Source organism: Acanthamoeba castellanii (genome assembly GCF_000313135.1).
Source record: "Acanthamoeba castellanii str. Neff unplaced genomic scaffold scf7180000084559, whole genome shotgun sequence".
NCBI lineage: Eukaryota > Discosea > Longamoebia > Acanthamoebidae > Acanthamoeba > Acanthamoeba castellanii.
This window is the reverse complement of record NW_004457291.1, coordinates 25,129-48,049: the sequence shown is the minus strand read 5'-3', so window position 1 is coordinate 48,049 and position 22,921 is coordinate 25,129. Positions and strand designations below refer to the sequence as shown.

Below are 22,921 nucleotides of genomic sequence, written 5' to 3'. Positions count from 1 at the left end.
TCTCCTGCTCATTGCGCCGCAGCGGCGCTGCTCCCTGTACACAGCCCAAATGTTCACCCCTTTCCTCCTCTTCTTCCTCCTCTCAGCCTACAGTCCTCTGTCCTCCTGTGGAAGAAGTACCCTCCCCCCCCCGCTACGCTGCACCCCTCCTTCTTGTAGTTGTTGTTTTATTATTGATTTTTTATTTTTGATATTCCTCCCTGCCGTACCCGAACCAGACACAGGCCAAACTTTCGGGACACCACCCTGCACCCTGACGTTATCTCAGACGAAAGTGTCGGACGGGCCGGCGCTGGTGGAATATAAGGGCGTACTCGTGGCCGGTTCGCAACAAGTTCTGCAAGCTGTGCTGCAGTTCCCCGATGTCTTCGTCAACTCGGAGGCGGGCGGTCAGTTTATATGGGAGCTGGAAACCGACTCGGCACCCACCTGCAACTTGCCGGACTATCTGACCGAGGACTACTACCAGGGTCCAGTGGGCATCCCGGCCGGGTCGAGCCATTTGTTTGGGTACTTGTGGGACTCGCCCGACCCGGCGAATATCACCATCACCGAAATCAGCTGCACGTCCCCTAACCTCCGCAGTCCCTCGCCTACCACTACTCCCTCGCCCACCATCTCGACCACTCCAACGCCTACCATCTCCACTACTTCCTCGCCCACCATATCGCTCACTCCTTCGCCTACCATCTCGACCACTCCTTCGCCCACCATATCGCTCACTCCCTCGCCCACCATATCCACCACACCTTCGCCCACCATATCGCGTTCTCCCTCGCCCACCATATCGCTCACTCCTTCGCCTACCATCTCGACCACTCCTTCACCCACCATCTCTACTACTCCCTCGCCACCTATCTCGACCACTCCCTCGCCCACCATTTCTACAACACCTTCGCCCACCATATCGCTCACTCCTTCGCCTACCATCTCGACCACACCTTCACCCACCATATCGCACACTCCCTCGCCCACCATCTCTACCACACCTTCGCCCACCATATCGCGTTCTCCCTCGCCCACCATATCGCTCACTCCTTCGCCTACCATCTCCGCTACTCCCTCTCCTACTATCTCGACCACTGCCTCACCTACCATCTCTACAACTCCTTCACCCACTGTTTCGACGTCGGGCACGGCAACTCCCTCTCCGACACCTTCTGCCTTGACGTCCGCCACGACCCGGTCTCCGACACCGTCCCCCGTGTCTTTCACCTCCCTCGCCAACACCACTGCCAACTTCCAAGAGGACGCCGTCGCCATCGAGATGTCGGCTTCCGTCCAAGCAGGTCCGTCTCCGTAAAATGAGAGTGGCTGTAGCATGTTGTTAAAGCTAACTTTAGCTCGGCGGCGGATGCAATGCAGAGTCGGGAGCAGCTGCAGGGACAGTCAGTCTTGCCATCGAGTTTGCAGACATATCGGTGGGCGATAGCTACTTCTTCTCTTCGTCTTTGATTGGTGGGTTCCTTACCATCCAACATTTGAAGTGGTGGCAGAGCAACACTCATCAATGGTACGTGTGGTGTGTGTGTGTGTGTGCGGCTGACAGGGCTGAGACGAACAACGACACAATCTTCGGATGAGTTGACGACCTACACCTTCACCGGACAGGTCGACGACATCACCTCCGTCAGCCAGTCGTTCACCTTCCACCAGAACCGCACGGCTGAGGACTTTGCTGGCCTGGCCTACGAGGTCGGGGCCAGCACCGTCAAGTGGTCCATCCGCCTGGAGAACATAGCCGAGCTCCTGCGTGGACCACAGCGAGTGACCATGCGTTACAGCCTCGACAGCGTGTTCGCCTCTGGGGCCGGTGGCGCGGCAGCCACTGAGGCGGGGTTCGACACCCGCTGGGCGCCGGAGCGGAGGAACCACACACCACGGCGCAACGTGACCACCTACTACCTCACTCTCAACCGCCCATCGGGCCGCGTGGTGGCCAGAGTGGAAGTGTTCGACCTTGCGCTGGTCGACGGCGACACCGCCGCCCACCTGCGACCAATCGCCCACGCCATCAGACTGCGGCCTGCCGCCAGCGGAGTACGCGCGGGCTTCATGCTCGAGCTGGCCTTCCCGTACTACAACGACACGCTGGCCTACGACCCGGCCATCGGGATGGGCACCCTGCTCAACCGCGACGACGGCAAAGGCGGTAGCGGCGACAACAGTGCGATGGTGATCGGCGTGGCTGTGGCCGTCCCGCTCGCCATCGTGGGCGTAGTTGTGGTGATCATCTTCGGAGTCGTTGTCGGCATGCGACGCCAGAAAGCCACCGCTGCGATGGAGCGGGCTATCAATTTTGATAGCAACTGCTATGTAAATTCACAGGTGCTGTGAGCGCAGCACGCGGAACGTAATTTTGTGTAATGTTTTTTCTTTCTCATTTCTTTCCTTCTCTTGTAGCGCCCCAGAATTTGAAGCAGGCACCCCATTTGCATCATCTTCACCACAAAATTCGATCGAGAGAGATGTCCACTACAGAAGAACCCACAGTGGCTGTGCCAGTGGCGGAGGAGCCTAAGAAGACGGAGGAAGCCGTAGCCAACGGTGATGCTGGTGGCGCGGCCGAATCAGCGGCCAAGAAGAAGCGCAACAGGAGGAAGAAAAAGAAGGCCGCTGCCGGCGGTGGTGCCAACGCTCGTACGTACCTGCTTTTGCTTGCCCACGTCTTAAAAATCGGCTTGTTTTCGTCTCTTTTTTGTCTCCATTTGCGATTTACTCGTCATTTCATCTCTCCACCATTATGTACAGCCGGGGAAGAAGAGGAGGAAGGTGAGGATGGAGGCGAGGAGGCACCTGCAGCCTCCGCTGCGTCTGAAGATGCTGCCCCCGCGGCGGGAGGTACCTCTGCCCGGTACCCCTTCTTTCGCATTCGTTGTGTGATTGATCCTTGTTTGTAGCGGGAGGAGCGAAAAAGAAGAAGAAGAAGAAGAGCAAGGCCGGTGGTGCCGGAGGCGCAGTGCAGCAGCAGCAGCAGGGCGGTCAGCCTAAGAAGCAGCAGAAGAAGGGCACCAGCAACCCCAACCGTACATACACCTCCACCCCTTCGAAGGGCTTCAGTTTTATACATTAAGTGAGATGGTGTTGTAATCCTGGAATTGTGGCCCGTGTGTGTGTGTGTGTGTGTGTGTGTGGTGTGCAGACATCCGAGTGCTTGGCGACTGGGGCGCGGACTACCCCTACGGCCAGACCTCGCCGCCCTCCAAGCCTGTCGTCACGCTCTTCCCCAACGGCGACTACCCCACCGGTGAGATCATGGACTATCACCAGGACTTGTACGCCGCCTGCTCTTCGTTCTCGTTGGCCATAGCTCTTCTCCTGCGCTGAGCATTAACTGACTGGTGGACGCTGTGTGTGTGTGTGTGTGTGTGTGTGTGTCGTGTCGTGGTTGTTGCATGATGAATAGCAACACGTGGCGTACGACGTCGGCCGAGAAGCGCGAGTTGGACAGGCTCACGACGGACGTGTACCGAGAGGCGCGGCTTGCCGCCGAGGTGCATCGGCAGGTGCGGCAATACGCCGAGGGCATCATCAAGCCCGGTGCGCGGTTGATTGACATCTGCGAACAGCTCGAGAACATGAACCGCAAGCTCGTCAAGGTATCCACCACGACACACACGACACACACGACACACACGACACACACGACACACACGACACACGACACATACGACACGACCAACGACACGACCAACGACACGACACACAACGCAAGAAGAGAAGTAGTGACACCGCCGGACATTTGCAGGAAAACGGTCTGCAGGCGGGCATCGCCTTCCCGACCGGTTGCTCGCTCAACTACGTGGCGGCTCACTACACGCCCAACAATGGCGATTTCACGGTGCTGGGCTACGACGACGTGATGAAGATCGACTTTGGCACGCACATCAACGGGCGCATCATCGACTGCGCCTTCACGGTGGCGTTCAACCCCAAGTTCGACCCGCTCCTCCAGACCGTCAAGGACGCCACAGAGGCCGGCATCAAGGCCGCGGGCGCCGACGTGCGACTGTGCGACGTGGGCGCAGCCGTGCAGGAGGTCATGGAGGCCGGGGAGATCGAGCTCGACGGCAAGGTCTACCAGAGTACGCGCCCTGACCACCCCACACCATGCCAGCCCTGACCAAACAGGGCTGCGCTCCCACGTGATGCGAGCGGTGCTAATGTTTAATAATATGTTGACAGTCAAGAGCGTGCGCAACCTCAACGGCCACTCGATTGCGCCCTACGTCATTCACGCCGGCAAGTCCGTGCCGATCGTCAAGGGCGGCGAGGCCACCAAGATGGAGGAGGTGCGCCCTTCCTTTTTGCGAGTCTCACTCACATTTGCTGATGGTTGTGATTGTTGTGGTGATGATGATGGGGTGGTGTCAACAGGGTGAGTTCTACGCGATCGAGACCTTCGGCTCGACGGGCAAGGGCTACGTGAACGAGGACCTCGAGTGCTCGCACTACATGAAGAACGCCCACGCTGCTCACGTGCCCCTCAGGTACACACCCAACATCACACACACACACGACACACACACACACACACACGACACACGCACACACACAGAACAATTTGTTAATCACAACGGCCTGCCGCTGGGAACACGACAGGAGCCAGAAGTCGAAGGCGCTGCTGGCCAACATCACGAAGAACTACTCGACGCTGGCCTTCTGCAAGCGCTGGCTCGATCGCTCGGGCGAGAAGGCCTACGCGCTCGCCCTCAAGAACCTGTGCGACGTGGGCCTCGTCGACGCCTACCCGCCGCTGTGCGACGTCAAGGGCTCCTACGTGGCCCAATACGAGCACACCATCGTGCTGCGGCCCACCTGCAAGGAGGTCCTCTCCCGCGGCGAGGACTACTAGACCACACCCCTGACCCTCTCCTACCTCCCGCTACATGACTCCTGACCCTCCACTCCTGCTCACCACAACATGATCATCATCTCCGGTCCTCCTCGTTGCCCTGGCCCAGTTACGGAGCACAGCTACCATGTTTGTTGATGCTCAACATCAGAAAAGGTAAGCTGGTGCTGATCAGCACTAGAATAGGTAATAATGAAGTGCAACTAGCTCAGGCGCCGCACCACAAGCTTGATAGAGTACCGCTGCTGATTGAGAGAGATGATGGCATCGTCGCCCTCGAGCTTCATCACGGTGGGACCTTCTACAGCGAAGAGGGCGGTGGTGCCCGAGTTCGGGCAGGTGCCGACCGAGATCTGGGAGCGCATCTTCCTCTTCATGGGCGTCGCTGGCGTGGCCAAGATGCGCACCCTCTCCACCACGTGCGCCCGCATCGGCTCCTCAGTCCTCGAGCGAGGCGGCACCATCACCACATCCTTCGACGCAATCATCACCGTCCACCCAGTTGAGCCCATTGTTAACATGAAGAAGGTGGAGCGACCAGAGGAAAAGAAGAGGGAGAAGACGATGATGAAGGAGAAAGTGGTGGAGGAGAAGAAAGTAGCGGATGAAGATGAAGATGAAGACGAGGCACGACTGACGGCTCTGGTCAAGAGGGAGAAGCAGAAGCGCAGGCGAGGCGAGGGCCTCTGGGAGCCGCACATGCGCGACAGCATCCTGGCGCGCGCCCGGACGGCCACCATCGACCAGTGGGCCGCGCTGAGCCGCAACAAGCGCCTGTGGCGCAGCGTGCGTGGGTGCCCGGCCACCAAGCGGCGCCTGCTCCAGGCCCTGCAGGACTTCTTCCACGTCGACGAGGCCTCCGGCATGTGGCACTCTCTCTTCCGTTCTTCTGGTACTACTCTCCATCTTGCACTCTACGCCTCATTTTACTTCTTCGACTGGTTCAACTTTGGTTGATGTGGTTTGTTTTCTTTGGGGGGGGGGGTGAGTAGACAAAGAAAAGAAGGTGCGGCTGCCGTCGATCAAGAGCCTGCAGACGGTGCTCGACGTGTGCAAGTCGCCGGCGCTGCTCGACGTCATCCTCGAGATGCCGATGAGCTTCATCGCCAAGTGCCTCCACCTGCTCAAGGGCGCCAAGGCCTCGCGCGGCGACTTTGCCGTCATCGGCCAGCTGGCGCTGAGCCGATCGCTGCCGGGCGGGATCGTGGCCGAGTGCGGCGAGCTGCTGGCCAACGGCGGGCTGAGCCGCGGGGCCGGCGTGAAGGACATCGGCGTGGTGCTGGCGCTCAAGCATCGGTGGTGCGAGGACTGGCTCATCGACACCCTCAAGCGACTCGTTCCCAAGGCCGACGTACCACGCCCACCACACATATACACCCCCTCTACTACGAATGGAGAATGGTGGTGATTTGATCGCCTCACTGGTCCATGACACAATGGCGACGACGAGGACAGGTGGACATGGTGAGCCAGATCGCGTACCACGAGGGCATGGTGCCCACGCAGTCGGCCGAGCTGCACGCGGCGATCAAGAAGCGGCTGGTGGGCATCCTGGCGACGGCCAACTTCCAGGACGTGCAGTACCTCAAGGACTGCCAGTTCGAGTTCGAAGTACGCCCAACCCGCCATCACCATTCAGTCGTCTCGATTTGACTGCTTACTGTGAGGTTTTGGTGTGTGTGTGTGTGTGTGTGTGTGTGTGTGTCGTGTGTCGTGTGTCGTGTTGTGTGTGGTGTTGTGTGTGTTCCTGCGTGCGGGTGCGTGTGATTGAACGACCAGGGGTGGAAGAGTCAGGAGGCGATCGGGGAGCGGCTGGAGCAGCTAGTCAAGCAGCACGCGTACTCGCTGGGCCACTTCAACTGCAGCTGGCTCTGGCGCCAGAACGGCACCGGCGGCCAACAAGGGCAGCGGGGCCGCGATACCACAAACATTCACCCGCACGCCATCAGAAGGAGGCCGACGCCGGTCGAGAAGCAGTTCGACCGCTTCCTCGTGGCCAAGAGGTCGGCCGAGGCCGCAGCTCAGGGCTCGGCTTCGGCATCGAACTCCACCGTGGAGCAGACCCACTGTGCGGCCGGTATGACGGGCAGGAAGGAGAGTTTCCTTTCGCCCAGCTTTCTCTACTGGGCGCCGCCCAACAGACGCACCGCCCATCGGTGGGCCGCAAAGTCTGTCAACCCGCAGAAGCACTTCGCCAAGGCCATCGAGCGGCTCACGCCCGACGACGCCTTCGACTCCCTCCACCCTGGTCCGCTCTTCGTTCTTTCGCTTTCGCTTTCGCTTTCGCTCTTTCTGATGATGCCAGTGCAGCCAAGGGAATGGGAAGCTGCAGCGTCGAGAGGATGGTGGCCCTGCTCTACCGAGGCCTGGTGAGCAAGCCGATCGTCGACAAGCTGTGCGAGTTCATGCGCACCTGCGCCACTGTCGACCTCGAGAACCTCTGCTGCGACAGCAGCCTCGTGCGGCTGACGCCCGTCTTCCACGAGCTGGTCGACCGACTGGTGGCTGCGCTGACCACGTTCGAGACCCTGGAGCTGGTGGTGCGGCTGCGGCAGTCGTGGGTCGAGTGCGTGCTCGACGCCGCGCCGGGCGGCCTCTTGGCGCGGCGCGTGCTGGAGCGGCTCGACTTATCGTACCACATCGCCAACGCCGACGCCACGTGCATGGTGGCGCTGCTGGCCAGCCCGCGGCTCTACGGGTTCGTGCGGTGCAAGCGGCGGCACATGGGCGAGGCGGCGGTGGCGCTCAAGCGGCTCATCTCGACCATGGTCAACGTCGAGGAGCTGGTGTGCCTGCTTGTGCGGCCCGAGGTGGCGCGCGCCGTGCGCGAGCTGGACAGCGACCAGTGCCGGCTGGTGCAGGCCGTCGACGAGAAGCTCACCATCCACTTGGTCCCGCTGGCCAGCACCACCTGCCTGCGCCTTCTCCACAACCTCGTCCTCAGCAGTAGTAGTAGCCCTGGGCCTGACTCTGACGACGCCGCGCTACCACCGATCGTGAAGATGAGCGACGATCTGCGGGCGGCAATGCTGCATCGGCTGTTCATGCTCATCGCCGAGTGTCGATCGCTGGACGACCTCAACGACATCGTCGGCGAGTACGACCCCGACAGCCCGCGCCTTGCCGGTGACGATGCGCCGCTGCGGCATCTGGCGTTCTTCAACGAGCGCGAGCGGGACGCGCTGTGGGGCGAGATGATGGCGGAGAGCCGCGCGCTGCAGGAGTCGATCATGGCAGCGCTGGAGAACGTGGCCAGCGCGGGCATGCCGCGGCGCGACCTGCGGCGGCTGCCCAACTGTCCGTGGATGTGGCACCAGGTCAACGAGCGCGAGCCGCTCAAGTTCTTCCTGCTCCAGCAGAGCCTTCTCGCCATCGACGACGACGCCGCCCCGGCCTCGCCCACCGCTCCCACTCCTCCTTTGTCGTCGTCTGGCCATTCGATGATGATGACGACAGGACCCTGTTCGCCGACTCGTGAGCGCCGAGTGATTGGCAGACATGAGCCACTATGAAGGCAAGCAAGCTGACAAATGGTGAACAAGATCAACATCTTTGGCTGTGGGCCGATTGCAAACGATCCAGCACAGAGTAGCTTTGCCAAAGCGTTATTTTTAAAAATAAATAATAAATAATAAGAAATAAAACACATTCCATCACGTTGTGAGAGGTGTGGCCCAGGGCAGGGTGTGGTCTAGTAGTCCTCGCCGCGGGAGAGGACCTCCTTGCAGGTGGGCCGCAGCACGAACGTGTGCTCGTATTGGGCCACGTAGGAGCCCTTGACGTCGCACAGCGGCATGAGGGCGTCGACGAGGCCCACGTCGCACAGGTTCTTGAGGGCGAGCGCGTAGGCCTTCTCGCCCGAGCGATCGAGCCAGCGCTTGCAGAAGGCCAGCGTCGAGTAGTTCTTCGTGATGTGGGCCAGCAGCGCCTTCGACTTCTGGCTCCTGTCGTGTTCCCACCGCCGTGTGCGCGTGCGGTGAGGCGTGTGTGCGGTGCGTAGCAAAAATGGGCTTGAAGCGAGTACCTGAGGGGCACGTGAGCAGCGTGGACGTTCTTCATGTAGTGCGAGCACTCGAGGTCCTCGTTCACGTAGCCCTTGCCCGTCGAGCCGAAGGTTTCGATCGCGTAGAACTCGCCCTGTTGACACCACCCCATCATCAGCATCATTAACACCCCAGCGAATCCATTCTGAGAGGGAGGTCGGACCTCCTCCATCTTGGTGGCCTCGCCGCCCTTGACGATCGGCACGGACTTGCCGGCGTGAATGACGTAGGGCGCAATCGAGTGGCCGTTGAGGTTGCGCACGCTCTTGACTATCAACATATTATTAAACAGTTTTAGTTGACATCGCACGTGGTGAGCACACACACACACACACACACAACACACACAACACACACACACATACACACACAGGCAACGAGCGGGGGGGGGGCTACTAGGGTAAACTTTGCCGTCAAGCTCGACCTCGCCGGCCTCCATGACCTCTTGTATGGCTGCGCCCACGTCGCACAGTCGCACGTCCGGACCCGCAGCCTTTCAAACGATAAAACGAAAACGACAACGAAAACAAAAACGAAAACGAAACAATAGTCAGTCTAGGGGGGGTGGGGGGTGCAGGGGCTGGCCAGCGCTCAAGGGGTACCTTGATGCCTGTGTTGGTGGCGTCCTTGACGGTCTGGAGGAGCGGGTCGAACTTGGGGTTGAACGCCACCGTAAAGGCGCAGTCAATGATGCGCCCGTTGACGTGCGTGCCAAAGTCGAGCTTCATCACGTCGTCGTAGCCCAGCACCGTGGTATCGCCGCTGTTGGGCGTGTAGTGAGCCGCCACGTGATTGAGCGAGCAACCGGTCGGGAAGGCGATGCCCGCCTGCAGTCCATTTTCCTGCAATAGGCCTGATGTGAGCATTTTGCTATGTGTGTCGTGTGCGGTAGTTGGTGTGTCGTGTGTGTCGTGTCGTGTCGCGTGGGCGATAGGTGGTGTCGTGGTGGATACCTTGACGAGCTTGCGGTTCATGTTCTCGAGCTGCTCGCAGATGTCGATCAACCGCACGCCGGGCTTGATGATGCCCTCGACGTATTGCCGCACCTGCCGATGCACCTCGGCGGCAAGTCGCGCCTCGCGGTACACGTCCGTCGTGAGCCTGTCCAACTCGCGCCTCTCGGCCGACGTCGTACGCCACGTGTTGCTGCCACCACCAACCGACACACAGCGCCCATGCACTGGTTACTTGGTGCACTAAACCACACACACACACACACAACACAAACGCACACAAGATGCCGTACAAGTCATGGTGATAGTCCATGATCTCACCGGTGGGGTAGTCGCCGTTGGGGAAGAGCGTGATGACGGGCTTGGAGGGCGGCGAGGTCTGGCCGTAGGGATAGTCCGCGCCCCAGTCGCCAAGCACCCGTATGTCTGCACGCACACGCACACGCACACGCACACGCACACGCACACGCACACGCACACGCACACGCACACGCACACAGCACCATCACCCATTACAACGATCATCACCAATCCAAGCGTGCTTTGCGTAGGTGGAGTGTGGCGAGCGGGGGGTACGGTTGGGGTTGCTGGTGCCCTTCTTCTTCTGCTGCTGCTGCTGCTCGCCTCCGGCACCACCGGCCTTATTCTTCTTTTTCTTCTTTTTCGCTCCTCCTGCTGCCCCCCCCCAAGTTGATAAGTATCTAAAAAATACTATCTACCGAGGCGTGGGACGAGTACGCGTCGTACCTACTGATGCGCAGGTGGCAGCCGCGGGGGCGGAAGCAGCGCTTGCATCCTCTGCACTCTCCTCGCCCTCTTCTCCCTCCTCTTCACCGGCTGTGCACAAAGAAGAGATTAAATCGCGAACATGCTCGAATCGAGATTGATCAAAAAAGCAGGTACGTACGAGCAGCGCCACCGCCGGCAGCGGCCTTCTTTTTCTTCCTCCTGTTGCGCTTTTTCTTGGCCGCCGATTCGGCCGCGCCACCAGCATCGCCGTTACCCCCAACCGCTGCTTCTTCTTCCTCCGTCTTCTTCTTCGGCTCTTCCGCCGCTGCTGGCACAGCAGCCACTGTGGCCTGATCCACGATGCCGGTGGTGGTGGTGGACATCTCTCAATCAATTTTGTGTTCTGTACGCCTTGCCTTCATACTCCTCTTTTAACAGCTGGAGCCAATCAAGAAAAAGACCGGAAGAGCCAACGTTATAAACATGCTCTCTTAACTGTACAACATTAAACACAAACATTGATGGAGCCAAGGGGTGGAGGAGATGGCCCAGTAGTGGCTCAAACAGCAGTGCCTCGGCGCCCACGAGTCGGCGAACAGGGTCCTGTCGTCATCATCATCGAATGGCCAGGCGACGACGAAGAAGAAGTGGGAGAGGTGGGCGAGGCCGGGGCGGCGTCGTCGTCGATGGCGAGAAGGCTCTGCTGGAGCAGGAAGAACTTGAGCGGCTCGCGCTCGTTGACCTGGTGCCACATCCACGGACAGTTGGGCAGCCGCCGCAGGTCGCGCCGCGGCATGCCCGCGCTGGCCACGTTCTCCAGCGCTGCCATGATCGACTCCTGCAGCGCGCGGCTCTCCGCCATCATCTCGCCCCACAGCGCGTCTCGCTCGCGCTCATTGAAGAACCCCAGATGCCGCAGCGGCTCGTCGCTGCCGGGGTGGAGGCGCGGGCTGTCGGGGTCGTACTCGCCGACGATGTCGTTGAGGTCGTCCAGCGATCGACACTCGGCGATGAGCATGAAAAGCCGATGTAGGATCGCCGCCCGCAGCTCATCGCTCATCTTCACGATCGGTGGTGGCGCGGCGTCGTCAGAGTCAGTCCCAGGGCTACTACTGCTGCTGAGGACGAGGTTGTGGAGAAGGCGCAGGCAGGTGATGCTGGCCAGCGGCACCAGATGGATGGTGAGCTTCTCGTCGACGGCCTGCACCAGCCGGCACTGGTCGCTGTCCAGCTCGCGCACGGCCCGCGCCACCTCGGGCCGCACGAGCAGGCACACCAGCTCCTCGACGTTGACCATGGTCGAGATGAGCCGCTTGAGCGCCACCGCCGCCTCGCCCATGTGCCGCCGCTTGCACCGCACGAACCCGTAGAGCCGCGCGCTGGCCAGCAGCGCCACCATGCACGTGGCGTCGGCGTTGGCGATGTGGTACGACAAGTCGAGCCGCTCCAGCACGCGCCGCGCCAAGAGGCCGCCCGGCGCGGCGTCGAGCACGCACTCGACCCACGACTGCCGCAGCCGCACCACCAGCTCCAGGGTCTCGAACGTGGTCAGCGCAGCCACCAGTCGGTCGACCAGCTCGTGGAAGACGGGCGTCAGCCGCACGAGGCTGCTGTCGCAGCAGAGGTTCTCGAGGTCGACAGTGGTGCAGGTGCGCATGAACTCGCATAGCTTGTCGATGATCGGCTTCCGCACAACGTCGTCGCGCCCGCTGCCGACGAGGCCTCGTCGATCGAGCAGGGCCACCATCCTCTCTACACCACAGCTTCCCATTCCCTTGGCTTCAATCCCAGCAAAAGATGTCACTATCAGTCAAAGAACGAAAGCGAACGCGAACGTGAAAACAACGAAAATGAAAAGCGAAAGCCAGAACGAAAGCGAAAGCGAAAGCGAAAGAACGAAGAGCGGACCAGGGTGGAGGGAGTCAAAGGCGTCGTCGGGCGTGAGCCGCTCGATGGCCTTGGCGAAGTGCTTCTGCGGGTTGACGGCCCTGGTGGCGTTGCGTCGGCTGGGTGGCGCCCAGTAGAGAAAGCCCGGCGCCAGGAAACCCACTTTCCTACCGGCGCCGGCGCAGTTGTGTTGCTGGTGATGGTCGAAGCCCGGATCCGCGGAGTGCTGTTGTGCGGCCTCGGCCGACCGCGTGGCCATGAGGAAGCGGTCGAACTGCTTCTCGACCGATGTCAGCCTCCTCCTTCGCAGCTGCGGCTGCTGCTGCGATGTGGGCGAGTAGCTACTGGCGGCCGTGCGCGGGTGGTTCTGGTGCCAGAGCCAGCTGCAGTTGAAGTGGCCCAGCGAGTACGCGTGCTGCTTGACCAGCTGCCCCAGCCGCTCCCCGATCGCCTCCTGGCTCTTCCACCCCTGGTCGTTCATTCACCCACACACCAAACCTCATCATCAGCAGGCCAAGCAAATCAAATCCCCTGAACATGGTGGTAGATTGGGAGTTGGACGTACTTCGAACTCGAACTGGCAGTCCTTGAGGTACTGCACGTCCTGGAAGTTGGCCGTCGCCAGGATGCCCACCAGCCGCTTCTTGATCGCCGCGTGCAGCTCGGCCGACTGCGTGGGCACCATGCCCTCGTGGTACGCGATCTGGCTCACCATGTCCACCTGTCGTCGTTGTCGCCATTGTGTCATGGACCAGTGAGGCGATCAAATCACCACCATTCTTCATTCGTAGTAAGGGGGGGGGATGGTGTGTGTGGCGGGCGTGGTACGTCGGCCTTGGGAACGAGTCGCTTGAGGGTGTCGATGAGCCAGTCCTCGCACCACCGATGCTTGAGCGCCAGCACCACGCCGATGTCTTTCACGCCGGCCCCGCGGCTCAGCCCGCCGTTGGCCAGCAGCTCGCCGCACTCGGCCACGATCCCGCCCGGCAGCGACCGACTCAGCGCCAGCTGGCCGATGATGGCAAAGTCGCCGCGCGAGGCCTTGGCGCCCTTGAGCAGGTGGAGGCACTTGGCGATGAAGCTCATCGGCATCTCGAGGATGACGTCGAGCAGCGCCGGCGACTTGCACACCTCAAGCACCGTCTGCAGGCTCTTGATCGACGGCAGCCGCACCTTCTTCTCTTTGTCTGCTCTCAACCATGTGTGTGAGAAAAACCAATAAACAATATTAATTTATTATAATTATAATGTTTCGTATTTCAACTTTATTTATATTTACAATATTTACAAAAAAAATAGATGGAGAGTAGTACCAGAAGAACGGAAGAGGGAGGTCCACTTGCTGGAGCCTTCGTCGACGTGGAAGAAGTCCTGCAGGGCCTGGAGCAGGCGCCGCTTGGTGGCCGGGCACCCGCGCACGCTGCGCCACAGACGCTTGTTGCGGCTCAGCGCGGCCCACTGGTCGATGGTGGCCGTCCGGGCGCGCGCCAGGATGCTGTCGCGCATGTGCGGCTCCCAGAGGCCCTCGCCTCGCCTGCGCTTCTGCTTCTCCCTCTTGACCAGCGCCGTCAGTCGTGCCTCGTCTTCATCCTCCTCTACTTTCTTCTTCACACCATCTTTGACATTCTTCTTCTCCTCGCTCATCTCTCCTTTCTCCATCTGCACTTCTTCATCTATCACTTTAACATCTCTATCGATGTTGTTGTTGCTCTTCTCCTTCGTCGTGGTGGTGGTGCCGCCTCGCTCGAGGATGGAGGAGCCGATGCGGGCGCACGTGGTGGAGAGGGTGCGCATCTTGGCCACGCCCGCGACGCCCATGAAGAGGAAGATGCGCTCCCAGATCTCCGTCGGCACCTGCCCGAACTCGGGCACCACCCTCCGCTGCTTCGTGGTCGTCGTCGATGCCGCCATCGTGGTGAAGCTCGAGGGCGACGATGCCGCCAGGTGCGCCTGGAGCTCGGGGTTGGCGGCGAAGAAGTTGAGGAGGGCCTCGCTGGGGAGCTGGGCCACCTCGCCCATAATTCGCCGCAGGCCCTCCACCTGCCCGGCAGCAGCCTTGTCTTGGCCCTGCGCCTCCATCTACCTCAACTTGTAATCCAGTAGTGGTGGTTGTAGAAGAAGCGAACGCGTTGTGGTGACGGAGACAGTGGAGAGCGAAGCCTGACAACCAGGGGTGCTAGTTGCACGGCATTCCAAACATCAAAGGAATGTGGAACACGCTTCCATTAATTTGGAATTTTTTTTGTCACAAAAAGAGAAATTGAGCCAGACAGCCAAATCTTGAGTCTGTAGATTCCTGGCATTTTTCTTGAGTTTTTGACATTCCTCACATTTACCCTTCTTGGCGCTGGGCAAGTTTGTCTGCCAGAAGGCATCACCACCACATTATTGCAGGTTTCTTGTAATGTCAGTGATCTGGAATTTTCATCTCAACTCTCTCCTTGATTGTCTCACCACAGGAGCATGCAGAGAGTGGTGCTGTGCCACTAACTGAGAGTGCAGCCTTGGGTCTTGAGTGGTGATGTGTTGGCCTCCTTTGTCTTGCTGCTGCCCTGGGTGACCTTCTGGTTGTGTATGGGTGTGTAGAAGCTGGTGTTGATAACTGCTTGGATGATGTCCTTGTTGTAGTGCACCTGCTGCTCCCTCAGCACACCATGGTGACCAACAACAGAGGGAGTGCTGCTGGCCAGGCCAGCCTTGACCTCTGGTGGGATGGTGTTGTTGTTGTGATCCAACCAGTCAAATATGGAAGGCTGTGTGACAGAGTGGATGCAGAGAAAGCCCTTGCCCTTGTATGTGTTAGGGCTCCATCCCTTGTGTGACCTGTAGTCATTCAATGAGGGTGAGCTGGAGGGGGGCAGCAGGCAGTACAGGTGAGGCAACCAGTGGTGTGTGGTGCAGGGGGGAAGAGGTACTTGAAGTACTTGTCGCCACCAGGCTTGAGGATGTCAAGTGTGCTGATGACTCTGTCTGACCTGACCATCATGTGGAAAGACTCACTGATGAGGTTGTTGTAGAACCTGTACCAGTTGGGGGAGACTGTGAGAAGCATTGCCTTGCCCACCCTGACCCTGCCCGCCACCACGATCCTTTGTCTTCTCTTTCGCATTCTTTGGTGTATTGGGATCTCGCTTGACCGCAGAAGCACGAGTGTGCAGCGACCTCAACTTAGCCCATTTTAGGGGGTCTGACACTGAAACTGCAGCGCTTTTTTTTTCCTCTTCGTTTGACTCCCGAAAACAACCAAGGTTGTGACAAACGGAAAACCTTGATTTGAATTTTGGTTTTTTACACACACACAACAGGTTAATCCTGGAATATGAGAAAGATCATGTGCTAGGCGGACATCATCAGGCACTCGCTCGTCTCCTCACACTCGTCAATGTGCTCATCTGAGGCGCTGCGCATTATCACCGGCGACTTCAACTTTCCTGCGGGGGCCAAAGAGGAAGAGGTACGCCTCGCTCTATCGTTGACGCACAGCCGGTCTTCCATCTAATTGTGGTGATTACCACGACAGGGTGTGGCGTGGAACGCGCTGCGTGGAGTCCCCACGAGCCGGGCCACACCAACGGCGTCACCTTCCCCGTAAGGACTAACTCACACGCTTGGGCGGGCGTGCAGCTGACAACACGCGGCACACGTGTGCAGGCCACGATCGAGCCCGAGCCGACTCGACCCCATCCTCTATCGCTCCGATGGCTACCGCGTGCGCGAGGTGATGACCGTGGGCGCCGAGCCCATGGGCAGGCGAGGCGGCAGCGGTGCCGCCAGCAAGGACAACTACCCTTCCGACCCCTTCGCCGTGCTCTCCCCCTAAACTCCGGTGTCTACCTTTGGTTGGCACACGACCTTTTTTTGTCCTTTGGTTTGGTGGAAGGGTGGACCATTTGAAGAACTCCACAGGGTGTGCAATGTGAAGCTGATCACTGCTCCCTGGACCACCCCCACAGCTCAGCTGCAAAGGGGAAGTGGAGCCAGGGCGCCCACAAGAAATAAGTCTAATCTTGAGTTGTGAGGCACATTGGCCTCACTACCAGAGATTAAGCTGATAAGAACAGATACTACACTTGATCTTAGCCACGAAGGCCGAGAAGATGCCTTTCCTTCTCATGTCCCCCACTATTTATACCCTGTATCTTCCCTGCTGTGTGTGGCAAAGGAAAAGTTGTGGCTTTGGCTGGGCCAATGGGTCAATCACTGCTATTCAGTGGAATGTCAGCGCCTGATAGAGTCATCAACCTGGCCCTGAGCTACATGTAGAGGGTCTTGTAGAAGGGGAGGGCGACCTTGGCCAGGTGGCGCGCCTCCTCCTCGGCGGCGAGGAGCAGGTCGGCCATGCCGATGCGCCGCGGTTCCTCCCCATCTCCCTGCCGCAGACTCGCCCGCTCCGCCGCGCGCACAATCGCGTTCTGCCGAAGAAAGAAAACAAAAAAAACACAGCAATATTAAATGTGTGCGCCGTGTGCGCACACGTGTGCGGTGGGGCCGTGTGCGGTGAAAGAAAACAATAAGAACGGACGCGTGGTGGTCGGTGGCGGGTATGGGTACCATGATGTTGCCGCCGGTGAAGTGGAACCGATGGGCGAGGAGGGTCAAGTCGACGTCGTCACCGAGCGGCACCTGGTCGGGAATGAGTCGGCGCCACAGGCGCTCGCGGGTCTCTTCTTCGGGCAGCCCGAACTCCAGCACGAAGTTGATGCGCCTAAACAGCGAATAGTCCAAGTCCTGCCGACATGGCCCACGAGTTAGCGTGTGTGTGTGTCGTGTGTGTCGTGCGTGTCGTGCGTGTCGTGTGTGTTCCTTAACTAGAAGGCAGGCGGGAAGCGGCGGTACCTCGATCTTGTCGCAGATGAGCACCACCACACCAGGGAATTTGTTGATTTGGTAGAGGACCGCATTCCGCTCGTTCAGTGTGTGCTGGTATGTTCGGTGTTGGGTGGCCGTGAGTCCCGATGCGTGCCCTCAACCATGGTGACTTCGCCATGGTGTGTGTCGTGTGTGTCGTGTGTGTCGTGTGTGTCGTGCGTCGTGTGCGTACTTGGGATGAGGGGAGTGATGAGGAGAACAGGACGGAGGCCTGATCGAACACGAGGATGGCGTCCATCTTCTTGGCCTCCTTGAACAGGGCGTCCACGTTCTTGATGCTTCCGCCCACGTACTTGATCGCCCGACCGATCTCGTAGCCTAATGAGAGGGCCGTGAGAACCACCATCTTTTCCTTCTTGGAATGATTGCGTGCGGCGCGCGTGTCGTGCGATGCGCGATGTGTGGGCGCCTCGCTTATGACGAGTCCGCGAACGGCGATGAGAACGGACCCAGTGCCTCGGCAGCGGTGCGCTTGCCCGCCCCAGGGTGGTCGCCCGAGAACAGCACTACGGTGCCCTGTTGCATCTGACTCTCAAAGCCCTGCACACTCGCCATTAGCTCTATTTCTCGTCGTAGTGCGGGCGTGCGGTGGGAGAGATGTACCCAATGGCCAAAAAGGACCTTGCGAGCCTTTTCAAAGGAGATGATGTCGCTGATGCAGCCTTGCTGCTGCTTGGTGAGCACCATGTCCTCCACACCCTGCATCCACAAGCCCAGTCCGTCCGAGTGTTACTGCACGTCCATTACACTCTACGACACACGGCACAGCCACACAACACACACAGCCACACAGCCGCCAACGCGAACCTTCTTGGGCACAACGCGCTGTTCAAAGTCGACCATCTGCAAATGGCCGCGGAGTTGGAGTTTGGCTGGTAGTGGTGTGTAGGCCGTGATCATGGCCGTCAGCAGAATTCACGGCCAAGCGTGAACCAAAATAGCAAGAAGAGTGCAGGGCACATGTGTTTACCTCCTTTTTCGAGGTCCTGCTGCTGAATGCAGATGTCCTCGCCGTTCCGTGCAATGGCGAAGGTCAGCGCCGAGAGGATCGCCTTGCAGGGTTTGGATCAAACGCGCACGTTAGCTGCGCGTCGGCTCAAAGCGAAAAAAAGAAGAAAAGAACGAAGAACGAAGAACGAAGAGTGGGAGGGAGGAAGCGGAGGCCTACGTTCTTGATGAACCCGCCGGCGAGTTCAAAGTTCATCGCCAGCTTGGTCCACTCGACGTCCGCAGCCACGGCGATGTCCGGCGGCAAGTGCGACCGCCAGATCTCCCGGCGCAGGTTGAAGTCGGGCAGCTTGAACTCGATCGCCAGGTTGATTCGCCTGATCATGATTTAAAAAAGAAGGGGGTCAGCAGCGCAGGAATGCAGGAATGCAGCGCTGGTGGAATGGTGAGTTTGTGGTGGTGGGGGCATACCGGTACATGGCCTCGTCCAAGTCGTAGGGCCGATTGGTCGCCTGGAATTCCGAGAATGCGTTCGATGCGATGACGGTTAGAGGGTGTCTGCGAAGGAGCAGAGCTGTGGTTGGTACCATGACGACGAGGCCGTCGTAGTGCTCGATCTCGGTCAGGAGGGACGTGAGGTCCACCGACTTGGACTGGTTCCTGCTCTCGAACAGTGACTCGCACTCATCTGGGTGGATTGTTGGTTGAGCGGCCGTGTTGTGTGCATGCGTGTGTGGGCGTGTGTGTGTGTGTGTGTGTGTCGTTTACCGAAGAAGATGATGGCGTCGTAGAGCTTGGCCTCGCGGAAAATGAGGCGCATGAGCTCGCTCATGTTCTTGGTCCCCAGCGAGGGGAAGTTGACCACCAGCAGCTTCTTCTGCAGGTGATTAGCAATCGCATTGGCCATCTACTCCATCCGCCCACCGCCCACCACACCCCACACCATACAACCGTAAGAGGCATTAGAGCAGTTCAAGGTCATCGCGGGGCATGTGGGCTCGTACCATGGTCTTGCCCGTGCCGCTGGGTCCGAAGAACAGCATGCACACGCCTGCGAGGAGTGAAAGTGAGCAGTGGACCACGTGAGCGCGCCGTCAGAGCGTGCAGATGCCTACGTACCGGTGCCATAGGTGAGCCTGTCCTCCAGGCCCTTGGCCTTGCAGCATTCCTTGAATGCCTCAAAGTTGTTGATGGTGTCGAGTATGAGCCTCTTTTGATCTGCGGGAAGGACCACCTGGTCCAGCTTGACCTTGGGCGAGAAGAGGTCGCTCCCATCTGTGTGTGTCGCGTGTGGCGCGTGTGGCGCGTGTGTCGCGTGTGGCGCGTGTGGCGCGTGTGTTGTGTGTGTCAGTCCGCGGATGCCGCGCATCAAGAGCTCGGGGGTGGTGGTGAGTATGTACCGACGAGCTCGGACAGCTCGGTGTCGAGCCCCACGATGTAGTCCAGCAAACGGCGGTCGATCTCCACGCTGGAGTCGAGCAGGTCGGAGCCCTTCCTGAACGGCGGATCTGAAAGCGAAATGATTCCCTTATGACACGCACGACACGCACGACACACAGTGAGTGGCGAGTCCTGTGAACCGGTTGCAGCGAATGAGAATAGAGAGTACCTCGCGTATCATGCGCGAGCTCTTGTAGAAGTAGGTGCGGTACTGGATCTGCTGCTCCAGGCCGTCGCAGAACAGCCCCAGCAACGTACCCTGCGCGAGCGGCGACAATGTAAACACTAGTACTGCGGCCGACAGAGGACAGGGTCGTGTCGAGACATGGCGTGGACAGAGACAAGCGCACCACGTCGAAGCTCTGGCGGAAGATGGGATCATCGCGCCGAGAGGAGGCCTTGCGCACGTTGGTCGAGATCATGCCCGCGATCAACGTCAGCAGGACCTGCTTCTCGAAGGTGTCTGCGAACACCGCCAAACCAGGCCAGGATTAGTGCGGCAGTGGGCCTCGCTCGGCCCTTACTACACTTGGCGTGGAGATCGGAGGAGAGTAGCGAGTACCGAGTCCCCGGAGCTGCACCAGCTGTTCGATCCTGGGCAGCCACTCGGCGTTCATGAGCGTCACGGCCAGCCGCTTCTCGATCTTCGCCTCAATACTGCGCGCCTTGGCCCTGTTTCATCATTTCAATCAGTCCAGCTCGCAAAACACACACACACACACACACACACACACACACACACACACACACACACCGCACACACGCACCTGAGCTCGCGCAAGATGGACTCAGGCTTGCGCTGGTCGGCCCGGAAGCTCGTGTCCTCCTCCGAGTCGACCTTCTTCATCCGCAGCCGCGTTTCGATGAGCGAGAATTGATCTTCTAAATACCTGCGCATCCACAGAACCATCAGTGCCCGCATCGTGTGCCGCGCGCGCGTGTCGTGCGTGCGTGCGTGTGCGTGCGTGTGTGTCGCGTGTGTCGCATCGTGTGTCGTATGTGTGCTGCATCGTACTCGAGGTCGGTTGTGTAGGGTTTGATGCTAAATGTGTCGCCTGAATCGTCATCTCCCTCTGGAGCTTCACCGTCGCTCGCCGCGGGGTGGTCTTCATCGCTTCCTTCGCCTCCCTCGCCTCCACCCAGTCCCTCCTCGCTTTCATCTTCTCCGTCGCCGCCTTCATCGTCGTCACCGTCGACGCCCTCGATCCCCGCCTCCTTGAGCAGCGCCTCAAGGTCGAATTCTTTCTGGTCGCCTTCTGCCTCTTCTTCTTCTTCTGCCGTGGCGCCGCTCTTTTCTTTCTTCTTTTTCTTCATCTTCTTCCGCCGGCCGGACTCCTGCGTCTTCGGGGTCAACGTTGGCTCCTTTTCCTTGCAAAAGTTTGGCTCCTCCATCAGAACCTCGGCCAGCGCTACACAGTACACACACGCACAGTACACACGCACACGCACACGCACACGCACACGCACACGCACACGCACACGCACACGGTTAAGATGTGAGACTAGTTCGAAAGAAGGCAGTGAACGGGCAAGGGTACCGGTCTTGTCAATCTTGAAGAACTCGTCGGTGGAGAGGGAGCAGCCGGAGAGGGCGCGCATCACCTCGGGCGACATCACGAGGAAGTGGCTGTTGAACTGCGTCGAGTACTCGTCGTCCACCTCGAAGAGGCCCTGCTTCATGTGAAGCCTCGTGGGACGAAAGAAGTCCTGTGCGCCGATCAGTCCGCCATCACCACCACCGCCACCGCCGCCACCACCACCACACGTACGAGGAGCTCGCGGTTGTTCATCTGGGCGTAGACGCCCACTTTGTGGGCCAGGTTGCGGTTGTCGAGGTTGGAGTTGAGGGCCGTGGGCGGCGGGAAGTCCTTCCCGATGTTGCACAGCAGTATGTACTCGAGCGCCTTGAGCTCCTTCGCGGACAGCTCTGTGCTCGGTGCAAAGTGGTATGGGGCGGGGCAGACTTCTTAAGAAGGCGGACCAGCAGGGATGCGGGGAGTAGTGTAGTGTACCCAGCTTCGTGGCCAGGCGGAGCAGGCGGGGCGGCTGCGGGCACTTGCTGAGCCGTACCTCGCACAATCGCTCCAAACGCTCGTGCAGCGCTTGCACGTCGTCCAGCATCGCGTCCACATGTTGGGCTCTGGGGCGGGCGCACACAATCACTGATTGAGTGACGACACACACGACACACACGACACACACGATACACGACACACATGACACACACGACACACACACACACGATCATCGCACCTCATCGTAAAGCTTGAGTGGGCCAAGAGTCCCTTGCGCAGCTCCTCGCGGCAGTCCACGCGCAGGCGCTGCAGCAGGAACAGCGCCTCGACCCACTCCAGGAACTCTTCGTCGTTGCGAAACCCGACGGCAGCGGCGGCCTCGGTGGAGGCGGGGAGCAGACAGCCGCGCAGCACCGCCAGCACGACCGTCTCCTTAAGCAGGCACTCCACCCACGGGCTGCGCCGCAGCATAACCGCCACAGCGTCGCGCACCTCGCGCACGGCCCCGCCGCTGGCGTCATCGTCAGCGTGGGTGGTCGCTGTCTCGGCTCCGCTGTCTGCAGTAGCGGCCGGCGGGCTCTTCGCTTCCGCGTGGTCGCCGACGGCGAGCTCGGCAGCGAACGAGCAGCGAAGCGCCGCCAACGCCGCTTCGATCTTTTTCCTGTGCCCCACTTTCGTGATCCCTTTTGTTTCCCCAATCGTCAGATAGTTTATTATTATTTATAATTACTATTTATAATTAATAATAATAATGATAAATAGAATAAAATTAATAATAAGATGAGGGGACGGACCGAGGGAGGCAAGATCGTGGGGCTCGAGGAGAAGCAGGGCCGCCCCGTCGATGGCCTGCTCGCTCACGGCCGTCTGCAGCTCCTTGGCATCGCGCTGCTGGTGCGGCAGCAGCACGACGCGCTGCAGCCACTTTGCCACATCCTCGCAAGTCCACTCTGCCACCTCCCTCAGCCGCTGCCGCTGAGCCTGCTCGCCACCTTGTCGCCCCTGCGCGCAGTGCATCAACTTTACGCAGCCGAGCTGAATTTTACAAGCCTTTTTCGTATCGGTTCATTTTTCTTTGTTTTTTTTTAATCTCTCTTAATCTGTCGACATTGCTCGAGCACAATGCTCAGGTTACATGGTAAGCTCAGCTCAGATATATAGTTTTACATTTGTTTGTATTTT

General features: G+C 59.4%; 9 protein-coding genes across 9 annotated transcripts; 4 read left to right on the top strand and 5 right to left on the bottom strand.

Annotated features, from left to right (window-relative positions):
* Positions 1-49: 49 nt before the first annotated feature.
* On the top strand, positions 50-2,337 carry ACA1_033580 (uncharacterized protein; the record flags this gene model as incomplete). The annotated part of the gene is made up of 4 exons (XM_004334175.1): positions 50-116; positions 225-475; positions 586-1,204; positions 1,550-2,337. The coding sequence occupies 4 exons, from the start codon at positions 50-52 to the stop codon at positions 2,335-2,337; spliced, it is 1,725 nt and encodes a 574-aa protein (XP_004334223.1).
* Positions 2,338-2,468: 131 nt separating this feature from the next.
* ACA1_033570 (methionine aminopeptidase, type II, putative) lies at positions 2,469-4,855 on the top strand (the record flags this gene model as incomplete). The annotated part of the gene is made up of 9 exons (XM_004334174.1): positions 2,469-2,640; positions 2,752-2,841; positions 2,901-3,026; positions 3,143-3,275; positions 3,407-3,599; positions 3,749-4,085; positions 4,186-4,292; positions 4,378-4,490; positions 4,603-4,855. The coding sequence occupies 9 exons, from the start codon at positions 2,469-2,471 to the stop codon at positions 4,853-4,855; spliced, it is 1,524 nt and encodes a 507-aa protein (XP_004334222.1).
* Positions 4,856-5,113: 258 nt separating this feature from the next.
* Positions 5,114-8,333, top strand: ACA1_033560 (uncharacterized protein; the record flags this gene model as incomplete). Its single annotated transcript, XM_004334173.1, has 6 exons — positions 5,114-5,747; positions 5,848-6,206; positions 6,311-6,466; positions 6,635-7,103; positions 7,166-8,276; positions 8,312-8,333. 6 exons carry the CDS (start codon positions 5,114-5,116, stop codon positions 8,331-8,333), a joined length of 2,751 nt encoding a protein of 916 aa, XP_004334221.1.
* A 213-nt stretch (positions 8,334-8,546) lies between these two features.
* Positions 8,547-10,963, bottom strand: ACA1_033550 (methionine aminopeptidase, type II, putative; the record flags this gene model as incomplete). The annotated part of the gene is made up of 10 exons (XM_004334172.1): positions 8,547-8,799; positions 8,880-8,992; positions 9,062-9,168; positions 9,295-9,391; positions 9,501-9,740; positions 9,852-10,044; positions 10,145-10,277; positions 10,428-10,523; positions 10,599-10,688; positions 10,759-10,963. The coding sequence occupies 10 exons, from the start codon at positions 10,961-10,963 to the stop codon at positions 8,547-8,549; spliced, it is 1,527 nt and encodes a 508-aa protein (XP_004334220.1).
* A 176-nt stretch (positions 10,964-11,139) lies between these two features.
* On the bottom strand, positions 11,140-14,546 carry ACA1_033540 (uncharacterized protein; the record flags this gene model as incomplete). The annotated part of the gene is made up of 5 exons (XM_004334171.1): positions 11,140-12,359; positions 12,489-12,936; positions 13,033-13,188; positions 13,296-13,654; positions 13,781-14,546. The coding sequence occupies 5 exons, from the start codon at positions 14,544-14,546 to the stop codon at positions 11,140-11,142; spliced, it is 2,949 nt and encodes a 982-aa protein (XP_004334219.1).
* A 407-nt stretch (positions 14,547-14,953) lies between these two features.
* Positions 14,954-15,519, bottom strand: ACA1_033530 (uncharacterized protein; the record flags this gene model as incomplete). The annotated part of the gene is made up of 2 exons (XM_004334170.1): positions 14,954-15,290; positions 15,383-15,519. 2 exons carry the CDS (start codon positions 15,517-15,519, stop codon positions 14,954-14,956), a joined length of 474 nt encoding a protein of 157 aa, XP_004334218.1.
* A 330-nt stretch (positions 15,520-15,849) lies between these two features.
* ACA1_033520 (uncharacterized protein) lies at positions 15,850-16,287 on the top strand (the record flags this gene model as incomplete). The annotated part of the gene is made up of 3 exons (XM_004334169.1): positions 15,850-15,921; positions 15,988-16,055; positions 16,119-16,287. 3 exons carry the CDS (start codon positions 15,850-15,852, stop codon positions 16,285-16,287), a joined length of 309 nt encoding a protein of 102 aa, XP_004334217.1.
* A 433-nt stretch (positions 16,288-16,720) lies between these two features.
* On the bottom strand, positions 16,721-17,682 carry ACA1_033510 (AAA family ATPase; the record flags this gene model as incomplete). Its single annotated transcript, XM_004334168.1, has 4 exons — positions 16,721-16,879; positions 17,019-17,195; positions 17,304-17,387; positions 17,509-17,682. 4 exons carry the CDS (start codon positions 17,680-17,682, stop codon positions 16,721-16,723), a joined length of 594 nt encoding a protein of 197 aa, XP_004334216.1.
* A 68-nt stretch (positions 17,683-17,750) lies between these two features.
* On the bottom strand, positions 17,751-22,756 carry ACA1_033500 (ATPase, AAA domain containing protein; the record flags this gene model as incomplete). The annotated part of the gene is made up of 21 exons (XM_004334167.1): positions 17,751-17,876; positions 17,940-18,035; positions 18,144-18,208; positions 18,307-18,388; positions 18,505-18,661; positions 18,756-18,796; positions 18,872-18,972; positions 19,053-19,161; positions 19,289-19,335; positions 19,404-19,559; positions 19,685-19,811; positions 19,894-19,983; positions 20,075-20,187; positions 20,287-20,396; positions 20,492-20,614; positions 20,740-21,133; positions 21,263-21,431; positions 21,494-21,651; positions 21,737-21,864; positions 21,978-22,422; positions 22,534-22,756. The coding sequence occupies 21 exons, from the start codon at positions 22,754-22,756 to the stop codon at positions 17,751-17,753; spliced, it is 3,060 nt and encodes a 1,019-aa protein (XP_004334215.1).
* Between the last annotated feature and the right edge of the window lie 165 nt (positions 22,757-22,921).